The sequence below is a fragment of the Carcharhinus amblyrhynchos genome, chromosome 24 (genome assembly GCF_965287045.1).
Source record: "Carcharhinus amblyrhynchos chromosome 24, sCarAmb.v2.hapA, whole genome shotgun sequence".
Taxonomy (NCBI): domain Eukaryota; kingdom Metazoa; phylum Chordata; class Chondrichthyes; order Carcharhiniformes; family Carcharhinidae; genus Carcharhinus; species Carcharhinus amblyrhynchos.
Genome location: NC_137347.1, coordinates 28,375,387 through 28,401,135, shown reverse-complemented (window position 1 = coordinate 28,401,135; position 25,749 = coordinate 28,375,387). Strand labels below are relative to the sequence as shown.

The 25,749-nt window shown below is 43.8% G+C and overlaps 1 protein-coding gene across 2 annotated transcripts in view; it reads left to right on the top strand.

Annotated features, from left to right (window-relative positions):
• Window positions 1-25,749, top strand: part of tcea3 (transcription elongation factor A (SII), 3) — a 39,571-nt gene that overhangs the window by 5,768 nt on the left and 8,054 nt on the right. For both annotated transcript variants that reach the window (XM_080211335.1, XM_080211334.1), the window contains 6 exons: window positions 475-595; window positions 3,874-3,960; window positions 9,113-9,190; window positions 12,250-12,327; window positions 15,721-15,801; window positions 21,326-21,477. In XM_080211335.1, coding sequence (XP_080067461.1) covers window positions 475-595; window positions 3,874-3,960; window positions 9,113-9,190; window positions 12,250-12,327; window positions 15,721-15,801; window positions 21,326-21,477 — 597 coding nt within the window. The remainder of the gene's footprint in view (window positions 1-474; window positions 596-3,873; window positions 3,961-9,112; window positions 9,191-12,249; window positions 12,328-15,720; window positions 15,802-21,325; window positions 21,478-25,749) is intronic.

Below are 25,749 nucleotides of genomic sequence, written 5' to 3'. Positions count from 1 at the left end.
AGGAAACCCACACAGACATGGGGAGAACGTGCAGATTCCACACAGACAGTGACCTAAGCTGGGAATCGAACCTGGGTCGCTGGCACTGTGAGGCAGCAGTGTTAACCACTGTGTCCTAAATTGTAACTCTGAGTAATTATTCACTTGCTTCCACTAGATGTCAATCCCTCTTGTCACGTTTTCACCAACCTTTCACAACCTTTCCACCAACATTTCGCAATGTCATCTGTCACACTGAGATTGCAGGCTGAGTGAACTACCTCTCTCTTGAATGCATTTCTGAAGCCTTTCCCTTGCAATCATATTGCTAGTAACTACACAGAAAAAAATACTCATCAGCTCATTATAGGGAGCATCTCTAGTCTGTCTTTAATTTGTTTCTTTCGAATATATTTGGTTCGACTGATTACATGTGGATTCGCTGGAAACATCAAAAAGACATCAAAATGTATCTCGATGCTTTTTCTCTTCCAGCCTCAGAAATTCCTGTTCAGAAGACTGAGAAGGCAACAGGGAAAGAGGGTGAGAAAAAAGACAAGTCACCAACAATGTCCCCAACACCCCAAAAACATTCAAAAGAGAAATATGTGGAGAGGTAAAGTAATTGGGGACCATTCTGCATTGTATTGTCATGATAAAGAAACAATGATGGGTACATCATTGACACAAGATCGTAGATTTAATATAACGGTCTAAAAGATCAGAGTGGAATTGAGAATTCTTTTCCACGCAGTGGGCTCTTGTATCAGATTCTACAAGAACTTTCAAAAGGCAGCTTAATGTGTACCTGCTGCTATAAGATTCTGAGTGTCGTGAATATGCTCTTAAGTTAATGATTTCTCCAGATGCGTGGGCTGGAACACTAAAACAAAACTTATTTTCCTAACATTATGTGCTTTTAATGTAATTTACTGCAGACTGTGGCATCAAGTTGACTTTTGAAGCCTCCAAAAATTGTGCAGGGGGAGGGTGGTCAACTTGTACTCTGAGTATAAAATGTATGGGCGGTTGTCACACATGTGGGTGGGATAGGGGATATTTGGTATTGGTATTGCATTGGTATTTCATATGAAGTTGTTGTGGAACGGTTTATTGAATGAAGTTATTCTACAAACGTGCCTTTAATTACAGTCAAAACATTATAAGAGCACTCAAATTCATTGTCTTTATCATCTGATGCAAAGAGTTCATTAAATTCATTCAATCACTTTGGCTACAGCATCATAGTTAAGATGCCACTTTGGATCAGATGTGGCCCTTTTGGTTTCAAACCGTCCCTCTACAACAAACCCCTCTCTCTCCATTGAATTGGATATTCCACACTTTTTGAACAATCTGATGAAACGTTGTGCACTAATAATGTTCCACGATTTGATGACAGAATTGCACCAAACGCTGATCAGGACAGTACACACATTGCTACTTTTTGGGAAGGTGTTTTGTCTGGCAAACATCCACCTATTCCAACTGGCACATTAGTGACTCTTGAATGGCTTGTTGAGACACACATCTAAAAGTTGAACTTCGGATGTTAGCCCTCCCTCCCTGGTTTGACTGCAACAGGGGTGTTATTCCTTTATCTGTGTCTCTTGATTTAATTGGTCATATGGGATCTGAACATAACCCCCACATTAATAAGCTCCATTCTTTGTGTAAGTCACCAGGATGCCCATTCCACACATTATTGACCCCGACCCCCCCCCCCCCCCCCCCCACCCCCCCAATGTCACTCCATCCAACTATTGTCATGACATGGACAAATACTCCTGCAGGGAACTTGATTTTCAGCCTGGAGTTGAAAATGAGCTTTAGTTTCATTCAGTTGGCTTTTCAGTCTCGTACCATCGTGAATCAAGTCTTCTTACCTATTCTGGTTTTCAGTAGAACTATTTTTGAATATTTCCACCCCTTAGTAAAATATTCAAAAATAGTGCACATCGAAATTCATGGGTGTTTCATCCACGTTGCCAATGTGACTTCATGGCTGTTTGTGTTTTTGCGGCCGCCTAATATAAATCACTTAATTTTGGCACTGAGATCTTTAGTTAGTCTCTGAGCGATTTTGGTGTCCTGCTGCAACACTAGACATTTTTGTTCTATAAAATAGCTAAACAAGTAGCTCTGAAATGTTTGCTGGGGAGGTCCGCCTTCTGGTATCAGAAGATAGGCCTCTGGGACACTCTTTCTTCAGTAAGAAGTCTGACAAGTTTCTTACTGTGTTTACCCCAGTCCAACACCGGCATCTCCACATCATGACACTCTTTCTTCAACAGTGGGTCAGTTTAATATGGCATCTGGACAAAATAGTGGACTACACTTCATCCAGTCCTGACCACCAGTGAATATGGCATGAAACACTTGGGTGCATAATTAATGAGTTTGCTGGAAGATTGATGTGTTTTATCACTGCCCTCCTTATTGGGAAAAGTGCCACATTCCCACCCCGCCATGGACCATGGCTCAAAATGAGAGAATTCTGCCATGATCTTTGGGACTGGAAAAATGGGGTCATCTTATATATTGGGTTGACATGCATGCTGGAAGTTATGGTAATGCAATTGTTGTACTGCTATCTATCCGTGTAAGAAACAGCAACAGGATTAGGGTACCTGCCTCTTTAGCCTGCTTTGTCAATCAATAAAATCATGATTGAACTTCTATACTTTTTGTTTGAAAATCTGTGAAGTCACTCAAGATCTTTTAGAATCATAAAATCCTACAGTGCAGAAAGAGGCCCTTTGGCCCATCGAGTCTGCACCGAACACAATCCCCACCCAGGCCCTACCCCCATATCCCTACATTTTTATACTCACTAATCCCTCTACCTATGCATCCCAGGACACTAAGGGGCAATTTCTTAGCACGGCCAATCAACCTAACCTGCACATCTTTGGACTGTGTGAAGAAACCGGAGTACCTGGAGGAAACCCACGCAGACACGAGGAGAATGTGCAAACTCCACACAGACAGTGACCCAAGCCAGGAATCGAACCCAGGTCCCTGGAGCTGTGAAGCAGCAGTGCTAACCACTGTGCTACCGTGCCACCCACTGTGCCATTGTGCCACCACATCAGCACCACAAGGACTGTAGTGGTCCACCCCCCACCTTCTCAAGGTCAATTGGGGGTGGGTAATAAATGCTGGCCGTGTCGATAACCCACAATCTTCTAACTCAGATGAGAGTGCAACCCACCTGAGCCACATCTGACACCAATTGCATAATATGTCACATCATAGAATCTCTACTGTGGAGAAGGAGGCCATTTGGCCCATTGAGTCCACACCAATTCTCTTTTATATCTATTCTATAAAAGAGAGTTGGTCGAATCACTTTGACTGAGGGGGGCCGAAGGGCCTCTTTCTGCACTGTAGGGTTCTATGATTTTATATCTATTCTATAAAAGAGAGTTGGTGCAGACTCAATGGGCCAAATTGCCTCCTTCTCCACAGTAGCGATTCTATTTTGTGACATATTATGCAATTGGTGTCAGATGTGGCTCAGGTGGGTTGCACTCTCATCTGAGTTAGAAGATTGTGGGTTATCGACACGGCCAGCATTTATTACCCACCCCCAATTGACCTTGAGAAGGTGGGGGGTGAACAGCTGTAGTCCTTGTGGTGCTGATGCACCAACAGTACTGTCAGGTAAGCAATTCTTGAATTTTGACTGAGTGACAATAAAGAACAAAAATATATTTCCAAGTCAGTTGTTCAGTGGCCTGATTCTGCCTACTTTTTAACACTGTTGTTTGAGTGGGAAATGTTAGTTCTTACTTTGTCACATCACAACGCCAGAGATAATCTGTGGATGTTTGAATTACAGAGTTTATTTGAACGGAGTGTTCTCACCAGTAGTTCTGATTTGATTTCTAGGCAAGATATGTTCAGCTCCAAGTCCTCGCCGACAGCCTCACCCATGTTCAGAAAGAACTCCACCGATGGACAACAGGACCGGCACAGGTAAGATCATGATTGTTAGTCCTTTATTGTTCTGCAGACGAGCAACCCCCATCCAGGTACAATTGGCATCCTATTACCATCTGAGATAGCTAGGAACAGAAGTAGGCCATTCAGTCCATCGAGCCTGCTTCATTCACCATTCAATACGATCATGGCTGATAAGACACTTCAATGCCTTTTACACCCATTTTCCCCATAAGCCTCTATCAGTAATCAGAAATCTATCATAGAAACCCTGCAGTGCAGAAGTACAGTGCATTGAGTCTGCACTGACAACAATCCCACCCAGACCCTGTGTTTACCCCACGTGTTTACTCTGTTAATCTCCTTAACACTAAGTGGCAATTTAGCATGGCCAATTAACCTAACCCACACATCTTTGGACTCTGGGAGGAAACCAGAGCACCCGGAGGAAACCCACGCAGACATGGGGTGAATGTGCAAACTCCACACAGACAGTGACCTGAGGCCGGAATTGAACCCAGGGCCTCGGCCCTGTGAGGCAGCAGTGCTAACCATTGTGCCACCGTAGCTTCCCCAACCCTCTGGGGTAGAAAGCTAATCTCCTCACTGTCATTCACTTCAAAACATTAAACAGACAGGAAAAGGAGTTGACCATTCAGCCACTCTTTTTTTTACAGTTTATTTATTAGTGTCACAAGTCGGCTTGCATTAACACTGCAATGAAATTACTGTGAAAAATTCTACTCTTAAAGATTAACTGTTGAGCAACAATTTCCATAGTCAAATCCATGGACCATCTATGTCCCAACTCCATTTTCCAACCTTTGCTCCCTATCCATAGATATTGTTGCTTCACAAAACCCTGTCAATGCCAGTCTTGAACATTTCCGTTGACCAACAGAATCTCCAGCTCTTTGGGAAGAGAAGCGCTTCCTGAGTCGGTTTCTGCTGCAGGAGAGGATGATCAGCAGCTGGCTCTGCGTTCCCAGGGAGAATGGTTGAATCGTGCACAGTGCCCATAATGAAGGAACAGTTAATGACTGATTGCGATTGTGACATTAGTACAGGTTTGCTGAAGGCAAATTCTACTTGACCTAACGATTTGAGTTCCTTGCTGGAGCCACCAGCAGAGCTGATAAGGTTAGTGTAGTTTATGTTGTGCCCATGGACTTCTGCAAAACATTTAGAAAATTCCACATGTTAGTCTTGTTAGCAAAATGAAAGCCCACGGGATGAACGTGAATACAAAATTGACTGGGTGACAGAAAGCTAAGAATACGGGTGAATGCTTATTTGTCAGACTGAATGGAACCATACCGCAGAGGTCAGTATATGGATGGCACAGTGGTTAGCACTGCTGCCACACAGTTCCAAGGACCCAAGTTTGATTCTTGGCTTGGGGACACTGTCTGTGTGCTCCGGTTTCCTCCCACAGATCAAAGATATGCAGGTTAGGTGGATTGGCCATGCTAAATTGCCCCCTTAGTGTCAGGGGCACTAGCTTGGATAAATACATGTAATTATGGGGATAGGGCCTGGATGGGATTGTGATCGATGCAGCCTCGATGGGATGAATGCCCTTTCTGTAGAATTCTATGATTCTATATCAGTACAGTTGCTGCTTTCAGCATATGTTAAAGGTTGTTGTGTAATTTTAAGAAGAAATTAGATACAGCTCTGGGGGTTAAAGGGATCAAGGGATATGGAGGTGGGGAAGACGGGATCAGGATATTGAATTTGATGATCAGCCATGATCAAAATGAATGACAGACAGGCTTGAAGGGTTGAATGGCCTAATCCTGCTTCTGTTTCCTATGTCTATGTTTCTATGTCTGGACTTGGGTATACAGGATGTAACTTCAAAGTTTTCCAGTGGTATGAAACGCAAAATGAAGAGAATAGTAATAAACCTCAGGAGAATGAAGTCGGACTGCTGAAATGGCCGATGAAATTTAATGCAGAATTGTATCCCTTTAGTAAGAAGTGTGAGGAGAGCTATGGTAATTTGTTCAGTTCTGGGTGCTGGAAAAGAGCAATTCGAGAGTGCATGTACTTGCATCTTAGAAGGTGACAGGATATATTGTTGGATAGCCTTGGCAGCGTAAGTATCTAACATACAGGGGCAGCACGGTGGCACAGTGGTTAGCACTGCTGCCTCAAAGCATCAGGGACCCGAGTTCAATTGCAGCCTTGGGTCACTGTCTGCATGGAGTCTGCCCATTCTCCCTGTGTCTGTGTGGGTTTCCTCCAGGTGCTCCGGTTTCCCCCCACTGTCTGAAAGACATGCTAGTTAGGTGCACTTGCCATGCTAAAAAATTTCTCCCTCAGTGTACCCGAATAGGCACTGAAGTGTGGTGACTGGGGGATTTTCACAGTAACTTCATTGCAGTGTTAATGTAGGCCTACTTGTGGCACTAACAAATAAACTTCAAACAAGACTATGAAAGGCCTTCACTGGGTTGAGAGGTTGTTTCCATTGGCTGAGGAATGTAAGAGGCAGATAATGGGGAACAGTGTCAGGATGAGGACAGTTATTCCAGAAAGAGATGAGGACACATTTCCTCTCTCAAAAGATTGTGAATCTTTGGAATTCTCTACCCCAGATATTGTGGATGCTCCATCACTGACTGTACTCAAGGATAGGATAGATGGAGCTTTGGTCTCTTGGGGAATCAAGGTATATGGGGAATAGACTAAAGTGGAATTGAGCCCAAGATCAGCTGTAATCTTATTGAATAGCGGAGCAGGTTTGGATGGAACAGGCAGTCCTCCTGCACTGGTTACTTGGGTGGTTCACAGGAAGAATGGTTGAATCCTGCATTTTGCACTCAATATAGAAACAGTTATAGACTGAGATTGTGACCTTAACACAGATTTGCATGTGCAGTGTTCTTGGGTGTACGTAGTCAAGAATACCATTTAACCTGTAATGAAACACTGGTTAGGTCTCAGCTGGAGTATTGTGGCCAGGTCTGGACATTCACTGCAGGAAGGATGTCAAGGCCTAAGGAGGGCAGCTTTACACTCATGCCATTAGGGATGAGGGCCTTCAATTATGTGGAGAGAAGCTGCATTCATCTCCTTGGAGCAGAGAAGGCGGAATGGTGACATCATGGTTAGCACTGCTGCCTCACAGTGCCAAGGATCCGGGTTCAGTTCCAGCCTCGGGTGACTGTCTGTGTGGAGTTTGCACATTCTCCTCGTGTCTGCATGGGTTTCCCCCTGATGCTCCAGGTTCCTCCCATAATCTAAAGATGTGCAGGTTGGGTGGAATGGCCGTGCTAAATTACCCCTTCACGTCCCAAGATGTGTAGTTTAGATGGATTAATCATAGTTATTGTGTGGGGCTGAAGAGATAGGGCAGGCTGAAAGGGCTCGGGTAAAATAATGTCAGAAAGTCAGTGCAGACTCGATTGGCCAAATGGCCTCATCTGCACTGTAGGGATGAGATTTGACAGAAGTGATCAAAATCCTGACTTGTTTTGATAGAGCAAATAAGAAGAAATTCTCCAATGGTAGAAGGGTTGGTAACCAGAGGGTACAGATTTAGGGTGAATGGAAAAAAGACAAGCAGCGCACAAGGAAATATTTCACCCCTCCCTCTTCCCTCCGCACCCCATGCCCCGCAAATATATACTCTTTTGATTAACAAACATGTCAGGGGCTGATAACTCTTGATCAGGTACTATAACTAAAACAAAACTTCAAAAGGGAACTTTAACTAACAAAACCGAAATGTTATTACCAGGACAATGGTGCATCCCAGCTCTGCAATACCCATTAGTCAGGGAAATAGGAAACATTTCTTTCACAGGATTGCTATGATCTGGTATGCATTGCTTCAAAATGCTGGTGGAAGCAGATTCAAAAGTAACTTCCTAAAAGGGAATTGGATAAATACCTGATGGACAGACTTTAGGGCAATGGGGAAACAGCAGGTGCAGTGGGACTAACTGAATAGCTCTGCCAAAGAGTTGTCACATGCATGATGGGTTGAATGGTCTCCTATGGGTGGGGCACTTTCATGATTTTCAAAGTTGTGTCATTCAAAAATGTTTTTATCAAGCTGTTCCTCTACTTAACAAAGGTTGCTTGATTGAAAAGTTGCTTCTTTCTTTGTGATGGGACAAGACAAAGCATTGAAGAATTTTTAATGAACTAAAACCAGCTGAACCTGTAGGTAGATTCATTGGTTTATACTCACCACAATGAGATACCGAATGAGACAAAGATCTTTCTCCAGCCATGATCCTTTCATTACATCTATCCAATTAAATATTGTGTATAACAAGGAACAAACAAAGCTTATGCATGAATGAGTGTGAATGGGGAGTTAAAATGGTTCATTTTTAACATTGTTGTAAATATTGGAAGCTTCCATTTAACTGTGTTTTCTGATCAAGGAAGAATTATTTTTATAATTGACCCATTGGAGCAAGTTACATTTTAACCATGTAATCTGGGTGACATTTGGATGAAGACCATTTACCTCATTTTAAGTTGCCTCTCCAAAACGTGAATCCTCCCATTATCCCCTTACAGTAACTAGCTATTTCATCGACTAGAGTTACACTGTCATTAGATTCCAAAGAAAGTTTCTGATTTGAGGCATTTTCTATTATACCATGCAGGCAATATGAGTAAACATCATGCAAAAATTCATAAATACAAAGAAATTAAACTGCTGAACATGTGGGAGCTCTGTGTATCCTATAATGGACAATGTGTACAAGTGTCTGCTTTCTATGCTAAATTTAAGTCATAGTTTTAAATTCATTTGTCACAGTAGGCTTATACTAACACTGCAATGAAGTTACTGTGAAAATCCCCTAGTTGCCTGACACCTGTTCAGGTACACTGAGGAAGAATTTAGCATGGCCAATGTGCCTAACCAGCATGTCGTTTGGACTGTGGGAGGAAACCGAAGCACTGGCGGAAATCCACACAGACATGGGGAGGATGTGCAGACAACCAGTGACCCAAGGCGGGAATCAAACCTGGGTGCCTGGCGCTATGGAAGTGGATGTCTTCCCCATCCTAATATTTAACCTGGGCTTTTGGAAGAATACCGGAAAATGAAGCTTAGCTCTGGCGATATAGCACTGCTCTGAAGGGTATGCTGTTATTGATGTGCAAGTGGCAGTCTAACCACTTGAGAATCTTAAGAAATGATTCTGATACTTTGCAGGAGAGACTCCTCAAGCTCGATGTCACCAATGACTCTCTCACCTATGTCCAGGAAGAACTCCACAGATGCCGAAGAGAGGTAGGACTAGCTGTATATCTTTATGAAGGGGGAAACCACCTTTTGAAGAGATATCAGGCAAACTTCTATTTCCTTTTACAAAGGAGTAGCAGAAGGATGCAACCCTTATCAAAAAGCACCAGCGTTTGAATTATGTATGACTTTTGTTGTGATGGCTTTTATTTTTCCCTAATGCAGGCTAAGCAAAAAAAAAGCTTTATTTTCATATGTGGGATGCTATTACACTATTGCAGAATGCTGTGTTTTTAAATATATAAAATAGTTGAAATTGAGGGCAATTAAGAAGTTTTATTCCCTGTTGTATTGCTGAGGTGGAGTCTTTCTGTGATGAGTTCTCCATTTAAATGATATTGACAGCTTGTTTCTTGACTTTGTTCACTGATTGTGACAATTCAGCACTATTTTGTTGCTGATGCATCTCAATACTAACTTCTCCCAGCAGATGGCCTGTGCATGTGAATAGAAAATCCAGTGGTTAACATCTGGAAGAAAAATGTCCCCATTAGTTTAATAACTCCTTTCCACGATTTGTTTTGCATGTATGAATAGCTCCTACTCCTCTGGCTGCCAACCCACCTCCACACCACACCCCACCCGCCCTGCCATGCCCTGCCATCTATTCTGATTTACACAGCGTTTGGATGAAAGGTTTTTACAGACAATTGTAACTCTTCTGGCTGTTCTGTAAATGTGAGCTGAGGCAGTGAGTCTTAATCGGGACATTTCAACCTTGTTTGTTTACTTATTAGTGTCACAAGTAGGCTTATATTAACACTGCAATGAAGTTACTGTGAAAAATCCCCTAGTCGCCACACTCTGGCACCTGTTTGTGTACATTGAGGGAGCATTTAACATGGCCAATGCACCTAATTGGCACATCTTAGTAACTGGCTGTCTCATAGAAGACAGAGGGTGGTGGTGGAGGGAAAATTTTCAGACTGGAGGCCAGTTACCAGTGGTGTACCACAGGGATCAGTGCTGGGTCCTCTGCTACTTGTGATTTTTATCAATGACTTGGAAGAGGGGAACTGATGGATGGGTTAGTAAATTTGCTGATGACACCAAGATTGGTGGAGTAGTGGATGAGGTGGAGGGCTCTTGTAGGCTGCAAAGAGACATTGATAGGATGTAGAGCTGGGCAGAAAAGTGGCAGATGGAGTTTAACTCTAAGTGTGAGGTGATTCATTTTGGTAGGACAAACTTGAATGCAGATTACTGGGTCAACGGCAGGGTTCTGAGGAATGTGAAGGAACAGAGATATCTCGGGATTCATATCCACAGATCTCTGAAGGTTCCCACTCAAGTGGATAGAGCCGTGAAGAAGGCTTATAGTGTGTTAGTGTTTATTACCCAGGGGGTTTGAGTTTAAGAGCCGTGGGGTTATGCTGCAACTGTACAGGATCTTGGTGAGACCACATTTGGAATATTGTGTTCAGTTCTGGTCACCTCACTGTAAGAAGGATGTGGAAGCATTGGAGAGAGTGCAGAGGAGATTTACCAGGATGCTGCCTGGTTTGGAGGGTAGGTCTTATGAGGAAAGGTTGAGGGAGCTGGGGCTTTTCTCTTTAGAGCGGAGGAGGATGAGAGGTGACTTAATAGAGGTTTATAAGATGATGAGGGGGATAGATAGAATGGACGTTCAGAGACTGTTTCTTGGGTGGATGTAGCTGTTACTGGGGGGCATAACTATAAGGTTCATGGTGGGAGATATAGGAGGGATGTCCGAGGTAGATTTTTTACTCAGAGAGAGGTTGGGGTGTGGAATACACTGCCTGCTGTGATAGTCTATTACAGCAGGCAGTCGGACACTTTAGGAACTTTCAAGCGGTTATTGGATAGGCACATGGAGCACACCAGAATGATAGGGAGTGGGATAGCTTGATCTTGGGATTGGACATAGCTCGGCACAACATCGAGGGCCGAAGGGCCTGTACTGTGCTGTACTGTTCTACGTTCTACGTTCAAACTGGAGCACCCAGAGGAAACCCATGCGGACACAGGAGAACATGCAGACTCTGCATAGACGGTGACCCCAAGCCAGGAATCGAACATAGATCCCTGGCGCTGTGAGGCAGCAGTGCTAACCTGAATGTCCTCATTTGACCTGTCTATAGAAGTCCTGAACTTGACTTCTTGATTCCTAACCAAACGCCTCTCAGAAAGGAAGGAGCTATCTATTACATAGCAACTTGTTGGATCTCTTGGAACCATTCTAAAGTGCCTCTTATCCAACAAGAACTTGGGATATTCCCTTTATTTGTGGTAACCTATTCCAGAATGCTTTGCAGGAGTATAAGGTATGGCTGCCAGTGATGAGGAGAAGGAACTGACATATGCATAAATTACACAGCCAATGATGCCTCCAGTTGGCTAAAATAAATAAATTGATTGTAAATTAAATCTGGAACTCTTCTGATACAGGTGGCATTATTTCACATGCATTCTATTTGAACCTCCCAATGAGGACCCATCAGGGGAGCTTAAGACAGCTATATTGTTGTCATAGGAACAGGAGGTGACCATTCAGCCGGTCAAGCCTGTTTTGCCAATCCAATTGGATCATGGCTGATCAAACTATTTAAATGACTAGTTATGAAAGTTTGGCTGTGGCTGACTCAAAAAAAAAGCATTAATCAAGGAAGAAAAGCTCATGTGTTCAGTGACTTCAGAAATATGATCTAATTTGCACAATATTACCAGGCAATGATATTAAGGACCATTGAGCATGAAACACCAAAATAAATCCCCGCTGATAACTTAAAAAGTCACTCAATCATGGACATCGGCATTTCAATGATAATTACTTGGATAAAGTTAACACCTTTGCCAAGTTTGCAGGTTGTCAGTGACACATGGAGTTCATGGAGTTCACTGTGGTTCTAATAATTCTGATGTTGCTGTTCCCAAGTCACACACGGTTGTTTTTGGGGGTGAATGAGAGGAGTTCCATAATTACTTTTTGGAAAGCAGTGAATCTTACATGGTGGTAATGTTGTGTGCTTGAGCGTGATGAATGGTTAACACTGAAAAGCCTAAAATCCATTTTCTTTCCATCGCAGGAGAGATTCATTCAGCAAATCACCACCAATCACTTTGGAACTGCCAAGGAAGCACTCAACAGATAAGAAAGGTGAAAGGTAACTGTTTTGTTCTACCCTATTAGCAGACTAGGAATAGAGATCGAAACAGGCTTATTTTCACTCACCTTGACTGCTCTCATGAAGGTTTTGACTCTTCCTCATCTCACCATTTCTCATGACTTAGTTGAGACAGTGCCAGAAGCTTGAGTGATTGTGGAAACCAGGCAGTGTTGAGGTTTTTATTGAATTCAGATTTCACCATCTGCCAAGGTGGGATTTGAACCCAGGTCCCCAGATTCTCCGGATTACTAGTCAAGTGGCAATAACACAACGTCACTCCGCCCCTAAAACACACGCTGCCTGCCAGCACAATTTTTACACAACTCTGAAGGTCCTTGTGGGGGAATTGAACTGCAGCCTCCCACGTGAAAGGTAGGGACACGAACCCCATTACCAACGAGGAATCCTGTTACCAGGCAGAGTTCAGACAGGTTGTAATCTGCTGTTTACACCACAGGAAGCAGCTGGTATCAATTCATTGTGATCAGAAAATGGATCACTGCCTGAACCTTCCCTCCCGGTCCCCTTCAACAGGTGTGGCTTTGTTTTCATTCGTTCATGAGATGAGGGCGTTGCTGGTTGGACCAGCATTTATTGCACATTCCTAATTGCCCTTGAGAGGGCATTTAAGAGCCAACCACATTGTTGTGGGTCTAAAGTCACAGGTAGGCCAGACCAGATAAGGATGGCAGATTTCCTTCCCTAGAGGACATTAGTGAACCAGATGGGTTTTTCTGACAATTGACAATGGTTTTGTAGTTACTATTAGACTTTTAATTCCAGATTTTTATTGAATCCAAATTTCACCATCTGCTATGGTCCCCAGAGCATTGCCCTGGGTCTCTGAATTTTTAACCTAATGACAATATCACTATGCCACTACTTCCCCTCTTTCTCACCATCTCCTGAGCTATTCCAATACAGACCAGAGACCACATGTTGGAACTACTTCACCGTAAAGGGTAGTACCAAAGAACATAACATCTGGGAGGTAAGATCCCATTCATTTTCATTATATCAGTGGAGAAAACAGGGGTTAAGTCATTGCCCTGATGTGCTCTGTTCCATAAAGATTTCTCTTAACAGAGAGTCTAGTGTCAATAACAACTTAGTACTGAGAGCAGTGAGACCAAAGACCCAGCCACAATGTCACAAACCCACTCTTGTACTGATATACATAGTATTTAATGACATTGGAGCCAGACACACACAATGAATAAAATAGATTCCCAGTCAAGATCATAGCTGTAAATTCCAGTGCTCACCTGTCTGTACTTGTTGCATATTACTGCCAACTCCCAAACTTCAACTTGTGAACACAGGCAGAACACGTAATTCTAGAGTAATGTAAGAAATGTTGCTTGTTTAAATCCACCTCAGTGAATGGCAGAAATTGTACTTTGGTGCACTTTTAGGAGGAAATGATGGCATAGTAGTGATGTCACTAGATTAGTAATCCAGAGGCCCAAGCAAATGCTCTGGGGGCGTGAGTTCAATCCCACCACATCAACTAGTGAAATTTAAATTCAATTAATAAATCATAAATCTAGAATTTTAAGCTAATCTCATAATCATAGAATCCCTGCAGTGCAGAAGAAGACCATGGGCCTACCGAGATTGCACCATCAACAATCCCACCCAGACCCCATCCCTGTTATCACACGTTTTTACCCTGTTAATTCCCCTGACACGAAGGGGAAATGTAGCGTGGCCAGTCAATCTAACGTACATATTTTTGGACTATGGGAGGAAACTGGAGCACCTGAAGGAAACCTACGCAGAAACAGGCACAATGTGCAAATTCCACACAGATGGTAACCTGAGACTGGAATTGAACCTGGGATCTGGCACTGTGAGGCAGCAGTGCTAACCATTGTGCTGTTGGGCAACTAGCCACAAAGCTATCATTGATTATCATAAAGACCCTTCACTAACACTCTTTAGGGAAGGAGATCCTTCTGGTCTGGCCTACATGTGACTCCAGACCCATGGCAATATGATTGATCATTAACTGTTCCCTAAAGTGGCCTAGCAAGTCACTTAGTTCAAGGGCAATTCGAGATGGACAACAAATGCTGGCTTTGCTTCACTGGCACCCACGTCCCATGTAAAGAATTAAAAATATACCTATTTCTGTTGTAAATCTTAAAGGGAAGTGTCTATACACTTTATTCCCTATTGAAACTGTGAAGGCGCAATCCAGATAAATGCAGGGAGAATTATTAGAATGGTACCAGGACTGTGGGCTCTCAGTTATGTGAAGCTTCCAGAGCAATTCTCTTTGGAGCAGAGAGCATGAAGGAGAGATTTAATGCAGGCTTCAGAATCATAAAGAATTTTGAAAGAGTAAATACGGAGAAATTGTGTTCATTGGCAGAAGATGTGGTAAGTAACGATGAGAGTCAGATTTAAGACAGTTGGCAAAAGACTCAGAGGCAGGATAAGACATTTATTTTACTCAGTGAAGTGTTATGATCTGTTTGTGTGGAATTTTAACATTCTCCCCGTATCTGTGTAAGTTTCCTCCCACAGTTGAAAGATGTGTGGGTTAGGCTGATTGACCATGCTAAATTACATTTTAGTGTCTGGGAAATTAGCGGGTAAATACGTGGGGTTACGTGGATAGGACTTGGACGGGAATGTTGATGGTGCAGGCTCGATGGGCTGAATGGCCTCTTTAGCACTGTAGGGATTCTATGCATTGAATTAATCTCCATAATCTGTCTCCATTTTTCTCTGTTTGAAATATGTACTCAATGCTCCTTTACAAGATGCAGTGGTCATTGCCTCAATCATTTCCTGTGACACAGTATTGTTACGACCCTCTGAATAAAGAAATTTCTACTCATTCTTTGTGACAATTTAAAATTGAAAACTCCTAGTTACTGATTCCCGAACCGCAAGAAAATAGTTCTGCCTAATTGTCATAATTATTTTCTAAAAATTCTATTTCACCTTCATTTCACCTCTTCCTGCTCCAGAAAAACTTGTCCTGGGATCTTTGAATCCCTGCTGAATCCCATCGAACCTGTACTGACCACAATCACACCCAGGCCCTACTCCTGTAACCCCATGTATTTAGTCTAGTTAATCCCCCTGACACTGAGTGTCAATTTAACATGGCCAGTCAATCTAACCTGCACATCTTTGGACTGTGGGAGGAAACCGGAGCACCCAGAGAAAACCTACGCAGAGAATGTGCAAACTCCACACAGGCAGTGACCTGAGGCCAGAATTGAACCCGGGTCCCTGGCGCTGCGAGGCAGCAGTGTTAACCACTGTGCCACCATGAGTCCTTTGTTGTAATTTCACATCTCTGGCACCTTGTGATTATAGTCTGTTTACTGGGTACAAAGAAACAGCTTTTAAACCTTTTGTTATGTGTTGCAGGAGGGATTCATGTAACAGCAAATCACCACCAGTTGCCTCCCCAGCTCGAAGAAGTTCAGCTGAGAACATGAAAGAAGAAAGGTTAGATATATAGAAAAGCAAAACACTTAGGATGCTGGAAGCTTGAAGTCAAAACGGAAAATGCTGAATAAATCCAGGAGGTCTGGCAGCAAACATGGAGAGAGGAACCAGAGTTAATGAGGGCATTAGTCATGAGGAGAGGTTGGAGAAACTTGGTTTGTTCTCACTGGAACAATGGCAGTTGATGCTGATAGAAGCCTACAGGATTATGAGGGGCATGGACAGAGATTATTGTCAGAAGCTTTTTCCCCAGGGTGAAAGAGTCAATTACCAGGGGGCATAGGTTTAAGGTGGGAGGGACAATGTTTAAAGGAGATATCCGAGGCAAGCTTTTTAAACAGAGGGTGGTGGTGCCTGGAACTCGCTGCCGGGAGAGATAGAAACAGATATGACAGTGATTTTTAAAGGGTATCTTGTCAAATACATGAATAAGATGGGAATGGACAGATATGGTCCCTGGAAGGGTAGGGGGTTTTAACTCTGATGGGCAGCGTAGTTGGTGCAGGCTTGGAGGGCCAAAGGGCCTGTTCCTGTGCTTTGTTCTTTGTTTCAAATCTAAATTATCTTTGTAAAAGGGTAATTTAAATCTGAGATGTTAGTTCTTATTTCTCTCCATAGATGCTGCCAGACCTGCTGAGATTAGGTACATGCTGTGTATATATTTTTTTAAATTCAGAAACCAAGGCTAGGAAAGTAACGTGAGATGACAGGAAGGTTGACAAATAAAATGGAACATGAAATGAATGGACTGTGATGAGAAGCTTTAGTTTTGAATGACTCAGAAAGGAATGACTTGAGAGAAGTAAGCAGCTCCTTAATGTTCCAATCCTGGCAAAGAGTGAATTAGAGTGACAGACTGTGTAGGAGATCTTGCTTTCAAAATACTTGGGCTGTGTTGAGTAACACTTATCATCTAACTTGCCTAGTTCAGACAGTTGTTCATGTAATCATAACAAAAGAAAGAATTTGATGGCCACAGTTGTGGGTAATCGTGCTACTTCCTAACTGCTTCCTGCCATTCTTCTTCTGAACTTGGCTGAACTTTGCCTTCGCATGTTTATGTTTTTTTCAATGTCACCTCACTGTCTTCAATCTCATATCGATATACGGTAGCATTTTACATTCCTCAGGAACAGGCTGATAGAGATTATAAAAGATAGGATTTATAATCATCTAGAAAGGAATAATTTGATTAGGGATAGTGAACACAGTTTTATGAAGGATAGGTTGTGCCTCACAAACCTTATTGAGTTCTTTGAGAAGGTGACCAAAGAGATGGATGAGGGTAAAGCAGTTGATGTGGTGTATGTGGATTTCAGTAAAGCATTTGGTAGGCTATTGCAGAAGATACGGAGACACGGGATTGAGGGTGATTTAGCGGTTTGGATCAGAAATTGGCGAACTGTAAGAAGACAGAGGGTGGTGGTTGATGGGAAATGTTCATCCTGGAGTTCAGTTACTAGTGGTGCACTGCAAGGATCTGTTTTGGGGCCACTGCTGTTTGTCATTTATATAAATGACCTGGATGAGGGCGTAGAAGGATGAGTTAGTAAATTTGCAGATGACACTAAAGTAGGTGGAGTTGTGGACAGTGCAGAAGGATGTTGCAGGTTACTGAGGGACATAGATAAGCTGCAGAGCTGGGCTGAGAGGTGGCAAATGGAGTTTAATGCAGAAAAGTGTGAAGTGATTCACTTTGGAAGGAGAAACAGGAATACAAAGTACTGGGCTAATGGTAAGTTACTTGGTAGTGTGGATGAGCAGAGAGATCTCGGTGTCCATGTGCATTGATCCCTGAAAGTTGGCACCCAGGTTGATAGGGTTGTTAAGAAGGCATACGGTGTGTTAGCTTTTATTGGTAGAGGGATTAAGTTTCAGAGCCATGAGGTCATGCAGCAGCTGTACAAAACTCTGGTCTATTCAGTTCTGGTCGCTGCATTATAGGAAGGATGTGGAAGCATTGGAAAGGGTGCAGAGGATATTTACCAGGATGTTGCCTGGTATGGTGGAAAGGTCTTATGAGGAAAGGCTGAGGGACTTGAGGCTGTTTTCATTAAAGAGAAGAAAGTTAAGAGGTGACTTAATAGAGGCATATAAGATGATCAGAGGATTAGATAGGGTGAACAGTGAGAGAACATAAGAACATAAGAAATAGGAGCAGGAGTAGGCCATCTAGCCCTTTGAGCCTACCCTGCCATTCAGTAAGATCATGGCTGATCTGAAGTGGATCAGTCCCACTTACCCGCTTGCTCCCCATAACACTTAAGAGAGAGCCTTTGTCCTCAGATGGAGATGCCTAGCATGAGGGGACATAGCTTAAATTGAGGGGTGATAGATATAGGACAGATGTCAGAGGGAGGTTCTTTACTCAGAGAGTAGTAAGGGCAGCATGGAATGCCTTGGCTGCAACAGTAGAGGACTCGCCAACATTAAGGGCATTTAAACGGTCATTGAATAAACATATGGATGATATTGGAATAGTGTAGGTTAGATGGGCTTTAGATTGGTTTTCACAGGTCAGCGCAACATCGAGGGCCGAAGGGCCTGTACTGTGTTGTAATGTTCTAGGCTCTAGAGCGGGCTGTGGGTGATGAGGGGGTGTAAAATCAAGTGCCATGGCAGCAGTTGGGTGACCACTCCTACCCATCTCCGCAGATAATTTACCAGGGATGAGGAAGGCACTGGGGCAACTGGCCATGTTTGAGCCAATTGAGGCCCTTCTGTGGTGAATTAACGGCCACTTCAGGGCCTCCATCTACCACCACTGGTCTTTTATCAGGGTGAGGGGGTGACGTGGTGGCCTTTTTGCAAGTCTGGGGCGGAATGGGGAGAGGGAATGTCCTTCATGTTCAAGTACCCAGTGCTCAATGGACAGCCTCACGGCATTCTCTACCCCCATCTCATCCTGTCTGTTTCCCAGCTCCCCAGTGTCCTTCCGAACCTGGTCCTCCCAGACTGGTGTTTCCCCCCACCACTCCCTCCACTTCCAACCTGATTCCATGCTGTGATGGATTGCACGCTGTTCCTGGAGTGGCCCCTTGTTCACAGTGATGCTGCTGGGACGAGACGGTTGCTGGCATTTGACTGGCCATTGGACCTTGAATTTCCCCTCCAGATGAGATGAAGGGGGCCCTGGGTCAACAAATGCCCCGATGGCCATCAGTTTGTTTTGAGGCGAGGCAATCAAGCAGAAGCAAATTTGGCCCTGGCTTTAAATGGTGGGTGGTGGATGTGTATAAAATGCAGCTCATAGAGGTCTGCTAAGCTGTTCAGTTTGGTCATGACTGATCTGTACGTTAGCCCCATTTCTCTGCCTTGGCTCCCCGAACCTTCACAATCATTACTGACAAAAATCTAGCAATCTCAGTTTTGAAATTGACATCGTCCGAACTCTCATTTTGAGGTTACGCCACCTTTTTTTTATAGACTTTCTCAATTCATAAAATAGATTAAATCTATTTTCCCTTTAATCACTTTGAGCATCTCAATTGGCTCATTTCTTAAACTTTTATACTCGAGGCTTCTCTTTTCTATCACCCTCTGTGCACAGCCTGAAGTGAAGGCCTATATTAAGGGGTGGCACAGTGGCACAGCGCCAGGGACCCGGGTTCGATTCCTGGCTTGGGTCACTGTCTGTGTGGAGTTTGCATGTTCTCCCTGTGTCTACGTGAGTTTCCTCCGGGTCCTCCAGTTACCTCCCACAGTCCATAAATGTGGGGTTAGGTTGACTGGCCACGCTAAATTGACCCTAGTTTTAGGGATTTAGCAGGGTAAATATGTGGGGTTATGGGAATAGGCCCGGATGGGATTGTGGTCTGTGCAGACTCAATGGGCCGAAAGGCCTCCTTCTGCACTGTAGGGATTCTGTGATATTAGATCATCCCCGCCAGGCACAAGGGTCAGAGACTTCCCAATATCATCTCCTTCTTAGGCAGTCCCTCAGGGTCTGTGATTAGTTCCACGTGATTAATGATTTCTCGGGTGACCGATAGAATGTGTTTATTGATTACTGAGACAAAGTAAGAAATTGCTTATTGTTGACAATCTTTGGGAAAACCAGTTTAGTGTCAGGACCACGTTTGCCATTTCATATCATCAAACTCCTCCCCCACCCTCACCAAATGTGTGCACATACAAATTGCATCAGAACCAATCATACAAAACTAAGTATTTATTTTCATCTCCTAATTCCTTCTCTGGAAAAATGGCCAAAAATCATGAAATGTGATACTAAAGAAGAAACTACACTCCTTTATTGAAAAGATTTTAGTTAATTAGAATATCAAAGAACATGAAGATAATGGATTTGAGGTAAAAGTCAGCCAGGATCTAATGGCAGGGCAGGCTCGAGGGGCTGAATGGCCTCCTCCTGTTATGTTCTTTCAAATGAATGGCATTGGCAATGGAGAGCACGTGGAAATTTCATTTGACAGATAAAACGCTAGTGAGACCAAGAACATTGATAGATGGAGGTGAAGTAGATGTCATACTGTTACCCATGGCATCATTTATACCCTTATAATTCTTCATCTTTTTGAAGGCCTCTTACTATATGTAATACCTTATGACACCAAGAGCTGAATGGAGGAGCCCATTACAAATAAATCAGCTAATTGTGTTCCCGTTATCCCTTCCCACGCTAATCAATGTTGTAAGAAATAACTAACAAAGTGTCCTGATGTGCAAGGTCAACTTGAATGTAAAACCCATTGGTTATATTGCTTTGGAGAAAAGATTTGCCCAGTTGTAGATCAAAATTCCAACCTACAAGAATCTTTGCCAAGTTAATATTTTCCTTGTTGGACACACAGCAGCATTTGTAGTGCTCGGTCCCCATAGCAACAGTCCAGAATAAGATAGTGGGTAAAGCTCTTGGGAATTTAAGGGATAGCTGCACTCTTGGAATTTGGTACAGAATGGTACTTATACATAGTGCTACCCAGCAACTATGGGGACTCGGACAGGGGAGTAAATGTGGTGCTGAGGTCGATGATCAGTCACAACCTTATTGAATGGTGGAACAGGCTTGAGGGGCTGAATGGCCTAATCCTTCTCCTGTTTCTTACTTTCCAACCAGTCTCCATGTTTTCTATTCCAATGACGCTCCACAGGATGATACCCAGCTGACAATTACTAATGAGTTATTTCCTTTAACTCCCGCCTGTTTGAAAAGTATCAGTGGAAGGGATGTTTTGTCGAGTTTGGATGGTTCAGTGGGCAAGCAGGAGAGATGGCCTCAATTGTTAGTTCCAAGCTCTCTCCTGTGTGGCTCCGTAAATCAAGCAGATGGAAAATGCTGGCGGGCTTTTTAAATTCTTTCATGGGGCGTGCGTGTTGCTGACTAATCCAGCATTCTTATGCTTGTTGATTTACTGGCCCCCTTGTCCCCTTGGGCTTCCCGAGACACAACCTGTTGGCCACAGAGATGAAGACTTTTTGGGATCCTTTATTAGTGTAATCTGCATGTCCAGGTTTGAACTTTCGGAGATTTCCTTTTTTGACATATGGCACCTGTTTTTAACAGTGGAAGTGGCAGCAAAGGGAAGATGGAGTCGCCTACCACTCCTACCAGCCCCTCCTTCTGCACACCAACCGTTCTCCCTCCCTTCCTGTCAACTGGGGAATCCATCCGTGACAAATGCATTGAGATGTTGATAGCAGCTTTGAAGACTGATGGTAAGATGCTTTTGCAACATGTTTAAGTTGGTTTCGTTTAAATTGGTATCTTGGCCAAGGTGGGGTTGAAGGGTGAAATGGAACAGGACGCTCTTGCTGTGTAATTTGTTGAATATGTTCAAATTAAAATGATGGGTTTCCATCACCATCTGACACTCAAAGATGTTATGATGGCCACAGGGGATCATAGAATCCCTACAGGACAGAGAGAGGACATTCGGCCCATCGAGTTTGCACCAACCACAATCCCACCCACGAACTAACCCCATATCCCTACATATTTACCCACTAATCTCTCTAACCTATGCATCTCAGGACACTAAGGGCAATTTTACCTTGGCCAATCAACCTAACCCGCACACCTTTGGATTGTGGGAGGAAACTGGAGCACCTGGAGAAAACCCACGCAGACACGAGGAGAATGTGCAAACTACACACAGATAGTGACCCGAGCCAGGAATTGAACCCAGGTCTCTGGAGCTGTGAAGCAGCAGTGCTAACCACTGTGCTACCGTACCACTCCTAGATCGTCACTGGATCGCCTCGTGGGTTATAAATTCACTTATTGAACGAACATAAGCTTACCCAATAGGAAAGGCTGTTATCCTGGAGCAGGGGTCAAAAGTCTCCAGGCTTCGACTGTGTGCTGTGGCTGCAGAAACAGTGCTTTATTCACCATGTAAATAAAGGGTGTTGGTGACAAAAGACTGGCCTCGGTGAGATTATGACAAAGCAGTTCATTGATGAAAGAATAAAAGAAAGAATTTGTGAATGTGCTGTTATTCAAGACATTTCAAAGTGTTTTTATAGACATAGAAGTATAAATGTTGTCACAGCTATAATGTAGGAAATGCAGAAGACAATTTGCTTACACCATAGCTCCACAACCAGTGACATGATAATGACCAGATACTGTGTTCCAGATAATGAAGTTGAATTTTTAAAATATATTCACGGGATGTGGATTTCGTTGGCTAGACCAGCATTTATGGCCCATCCTTAATTTCCCTTGAGAAGTTGATGGTGAGCTGCCTTCTTGAACTGCTGCAGTCCATGTGGTGTGGGTACGCTCACAGTGCTTTTTAAAAAATTCATTCATGGGACATGAGCGTCACTGGCTGGCCAGCATTTATTGCACATCCCTAATTGCCTGAGGCAGTTGAGAGTCAACCACACGGCTGTGGCTTTGGAGTCACATATAGGCCAGTCCAGGTAAGGATGGCAGATTTCCTCCCCTAAAGGACGTTAATGAACCAGATGGCTCTTAGGGAGGGAGTCCCAGGATTTTGACCCAGCGACAGTGAAGGAAAGGAATTATATTTCTAAGTCAGGATGCTGAGTGACTTGCAGGGGACCTCCAGGTGTTGGTGTTCTCAGGTAGTTGCTGCTCTTGTCTGTGTAGATGGTAGTGATTGTGAGTTTGAAAGGTGCTGTCCAAGGAGCCTTGGTTAGTTCTCACAGTGCACCTTGTAGATGGTGCACACTGCTGCTACTGTACATCAGTTTGTGGAAGGGGTGCCAATCAAGCAGCCTGCTTTAACCTGGATGGGGTTATCTGAGTATTGTGGATTTTGGATATTGGATATTGGAGATATTATTGAATGTTTTCCATCACATTTCTAATTTGTGCTTTGTAGATTGTGGACAGGCTTTGGGGAATCAGAAGGTGAGTTACTTGCCACAAGATTCCTAGTCTTTGACCTTTGTTTTAGCCACAATATTTATGTGGCTGGTCCAGTTCAGTGTCTGGTTGATGGTAACTGCGAGGATGTTCAGACTGTCCTATGAGTGTGGAATTAATTTCTCATTATTCGTGACTGTAAGACAAGTTAGTTCCAAATTGCATTCTCAGGCAAAACTATTTCAGTTCAATTTCCCAGCAACCCTAGGATGTAGTGGGAAATTCAGTGATTGGTAATGCAATTGAATGTCGAGGGGCGATGGTTAGATTCTTTCTTGTTGGAGATGGTTATTGCAAGGCAGTCTGAACGATACTTGCCACTTGTCAGCCCAAGCCTAGATATTGTCATTTGGACATGGAAATGAACTGCTTCAATACCTGAGGAGTTGTGCTGAACATTGTAAAACCCCTGTTTTTGATCTTGTGATGGAACGAAAGTCATTGGTGCAGCAGCTGAAGATGGTTGGGCCTAGGACACTATCCTGAGGAACTCCTGCAGTGATGTCCTGGAGTTGAGATGACTAACTTTCAATAACCACATCCATCTTCCTTTGTGATGTGGAGATGCCGGTGTTGGACTGGGGTAAACACAGTGAGAAGTCTCACAACACCAGATTAAAGTCCAACCAGTTTCTGGTATCAAGGGTAGTCACTCTTGTCTCACCTCTGGAGTTCAGCACTTTCATCCATGTTTGAACCAAGGCTGTAATAAGGTGAGGAGCCGAGTGACCCTGGCAGAACTAAACTGAACATCAGTGAGCAGGTTATTGCTGAGTAAGGGTCACTTGATTACACTGTTGATAACCCCTTCCATCACTTTACTGATCAAGAATAGACTGATGGACAGTAATTGGTCGGGTTGGATTTGTCCTGCTTTTTGTGTACAGGCCATAGCTGGACAATCTTTTACATTACTGGGTGGATGTCAGTATTGTACTTGTACTCAAATAGCTTGGCTAGGGGCGCAACAAGTTCTGAAGCTCAAATCTTCGGAACTATTGCTAGAATATTGTCACGCCCCATAGCTTTTGAAGTATCCAGTACCTTCACAGTCTTTTCTTGTCACTATGTGGAGTGAATCGAATTGGCTGAAGGCTGGAATCTGTAATGCTGGGGAGCTCCAGAGGAGGCCAAGATGGATCATCCACTCTGCATTTCTGGCTGAAGATCATAGCCAGACATTTCGAGTCCAGATCACCCTTTGTCAGAGTCAGGACTGTCTGACAAAGGGTGATCCACACTCAAAATTTTGACTCCTTTCTCTCCCCACAGATGCTGTCAGACCTGCTGAGATTTTCCAGTGTTTTCTGTTTTAGTCTCAGCCTGTCCAAACTATCCTCAGACAATCCACTTATTCCAGGTATCAATGTAGTAAACTTCTTCTAGTAACCACCTCCAATACATTCTTTCCTAATAAAGAGACTAAAACTGCACATATGGGCAGAAGTCTCCCATTCTGAGACTAAGTGCAGTAGCAGGTAGCTGTGCAGTGCCTTTCCCGCTGGTCAGAATGGCGGAATCTCACATCAGATTCTGTGTTTGCAATCTCATTAATTATACACAGAAGAGTTCCCCTCCAAGTCACCTGCTAGACCGGCAGCTGATTCATCCACTTGCTGTCAGCTGGTAAGTTCAAAGGTCCTGGTGGCACATTTCAACACGAGTCCAGCACACTCATATCCAGTCCACCTGTCCTCACTGGATTGTACAGGATATCAGCAATCCAGAGGGAAAAGGCTAACATGTCAAGAGGAAGCCTGTTCCTTGATTCAGCCACCCTTCTCCAAGCCCATCACCTGCAAAGCACCCTGGCCCCACTTGGACCTCTGCCCACCACATCTGGAGTCTTCACCAATCCCCCTCTAGTAAACAGTGCGATATCCCTTTGAACCCTTGTTTGTGAGCTTTTCACACAGCCTTGTCAGTGTCCCGCTTACTCCCTTCGGTCTTCTGTCTTTCATTGTTTATCTTCATCATCCACTTCCTTGCCCCTCTGTCTGCCGTGGTGAGCCCACACCTTTCAACTTCCACCCTCTCCTTGCACAGCCCACCTTCCACCTTACCCCTTATCTTTATCAGACCACCCAATTTTCTCTCCACGTACTCTACTGCAAAACTTCAGATTTTTGCTGCAGTTGTCAAGTCCTACAGCACAGTGCTGTCTGGGTAGACAGTGGTGTGTGGTACCAGGGGACCCCTGTAATCCCCGCCAACCACAAGCATAATACTCGTCAAGGAAGGCAACACAGGAGGGTCCATGGATCTAGCAGCACGGTGCAATCTCTGAAGACCAGCTCTGTATGGAGATGCAGGATAGGAACTGGTCTGCCCTGATAGAATGGTGAACAGCGCATCAGGAGCAGTAAAGCACTATAATAGAAACTTGTTGCACTGGCCACAAAGTCTCTGTGAACGGCCTTGTGCCCGTCACTCTTCAACAATTGGGTTTCAAACCGATGTAATTTCATGCTGTCGTGGTGCAAGCATGATGGGATTCTGGCAGGCAAGTGTTTTAATGAGCATTCATGAGATGCAAATGAATGAAAATGTCATCCACACCAGCAGTCACTGGAAAACTGACCACCATTGAC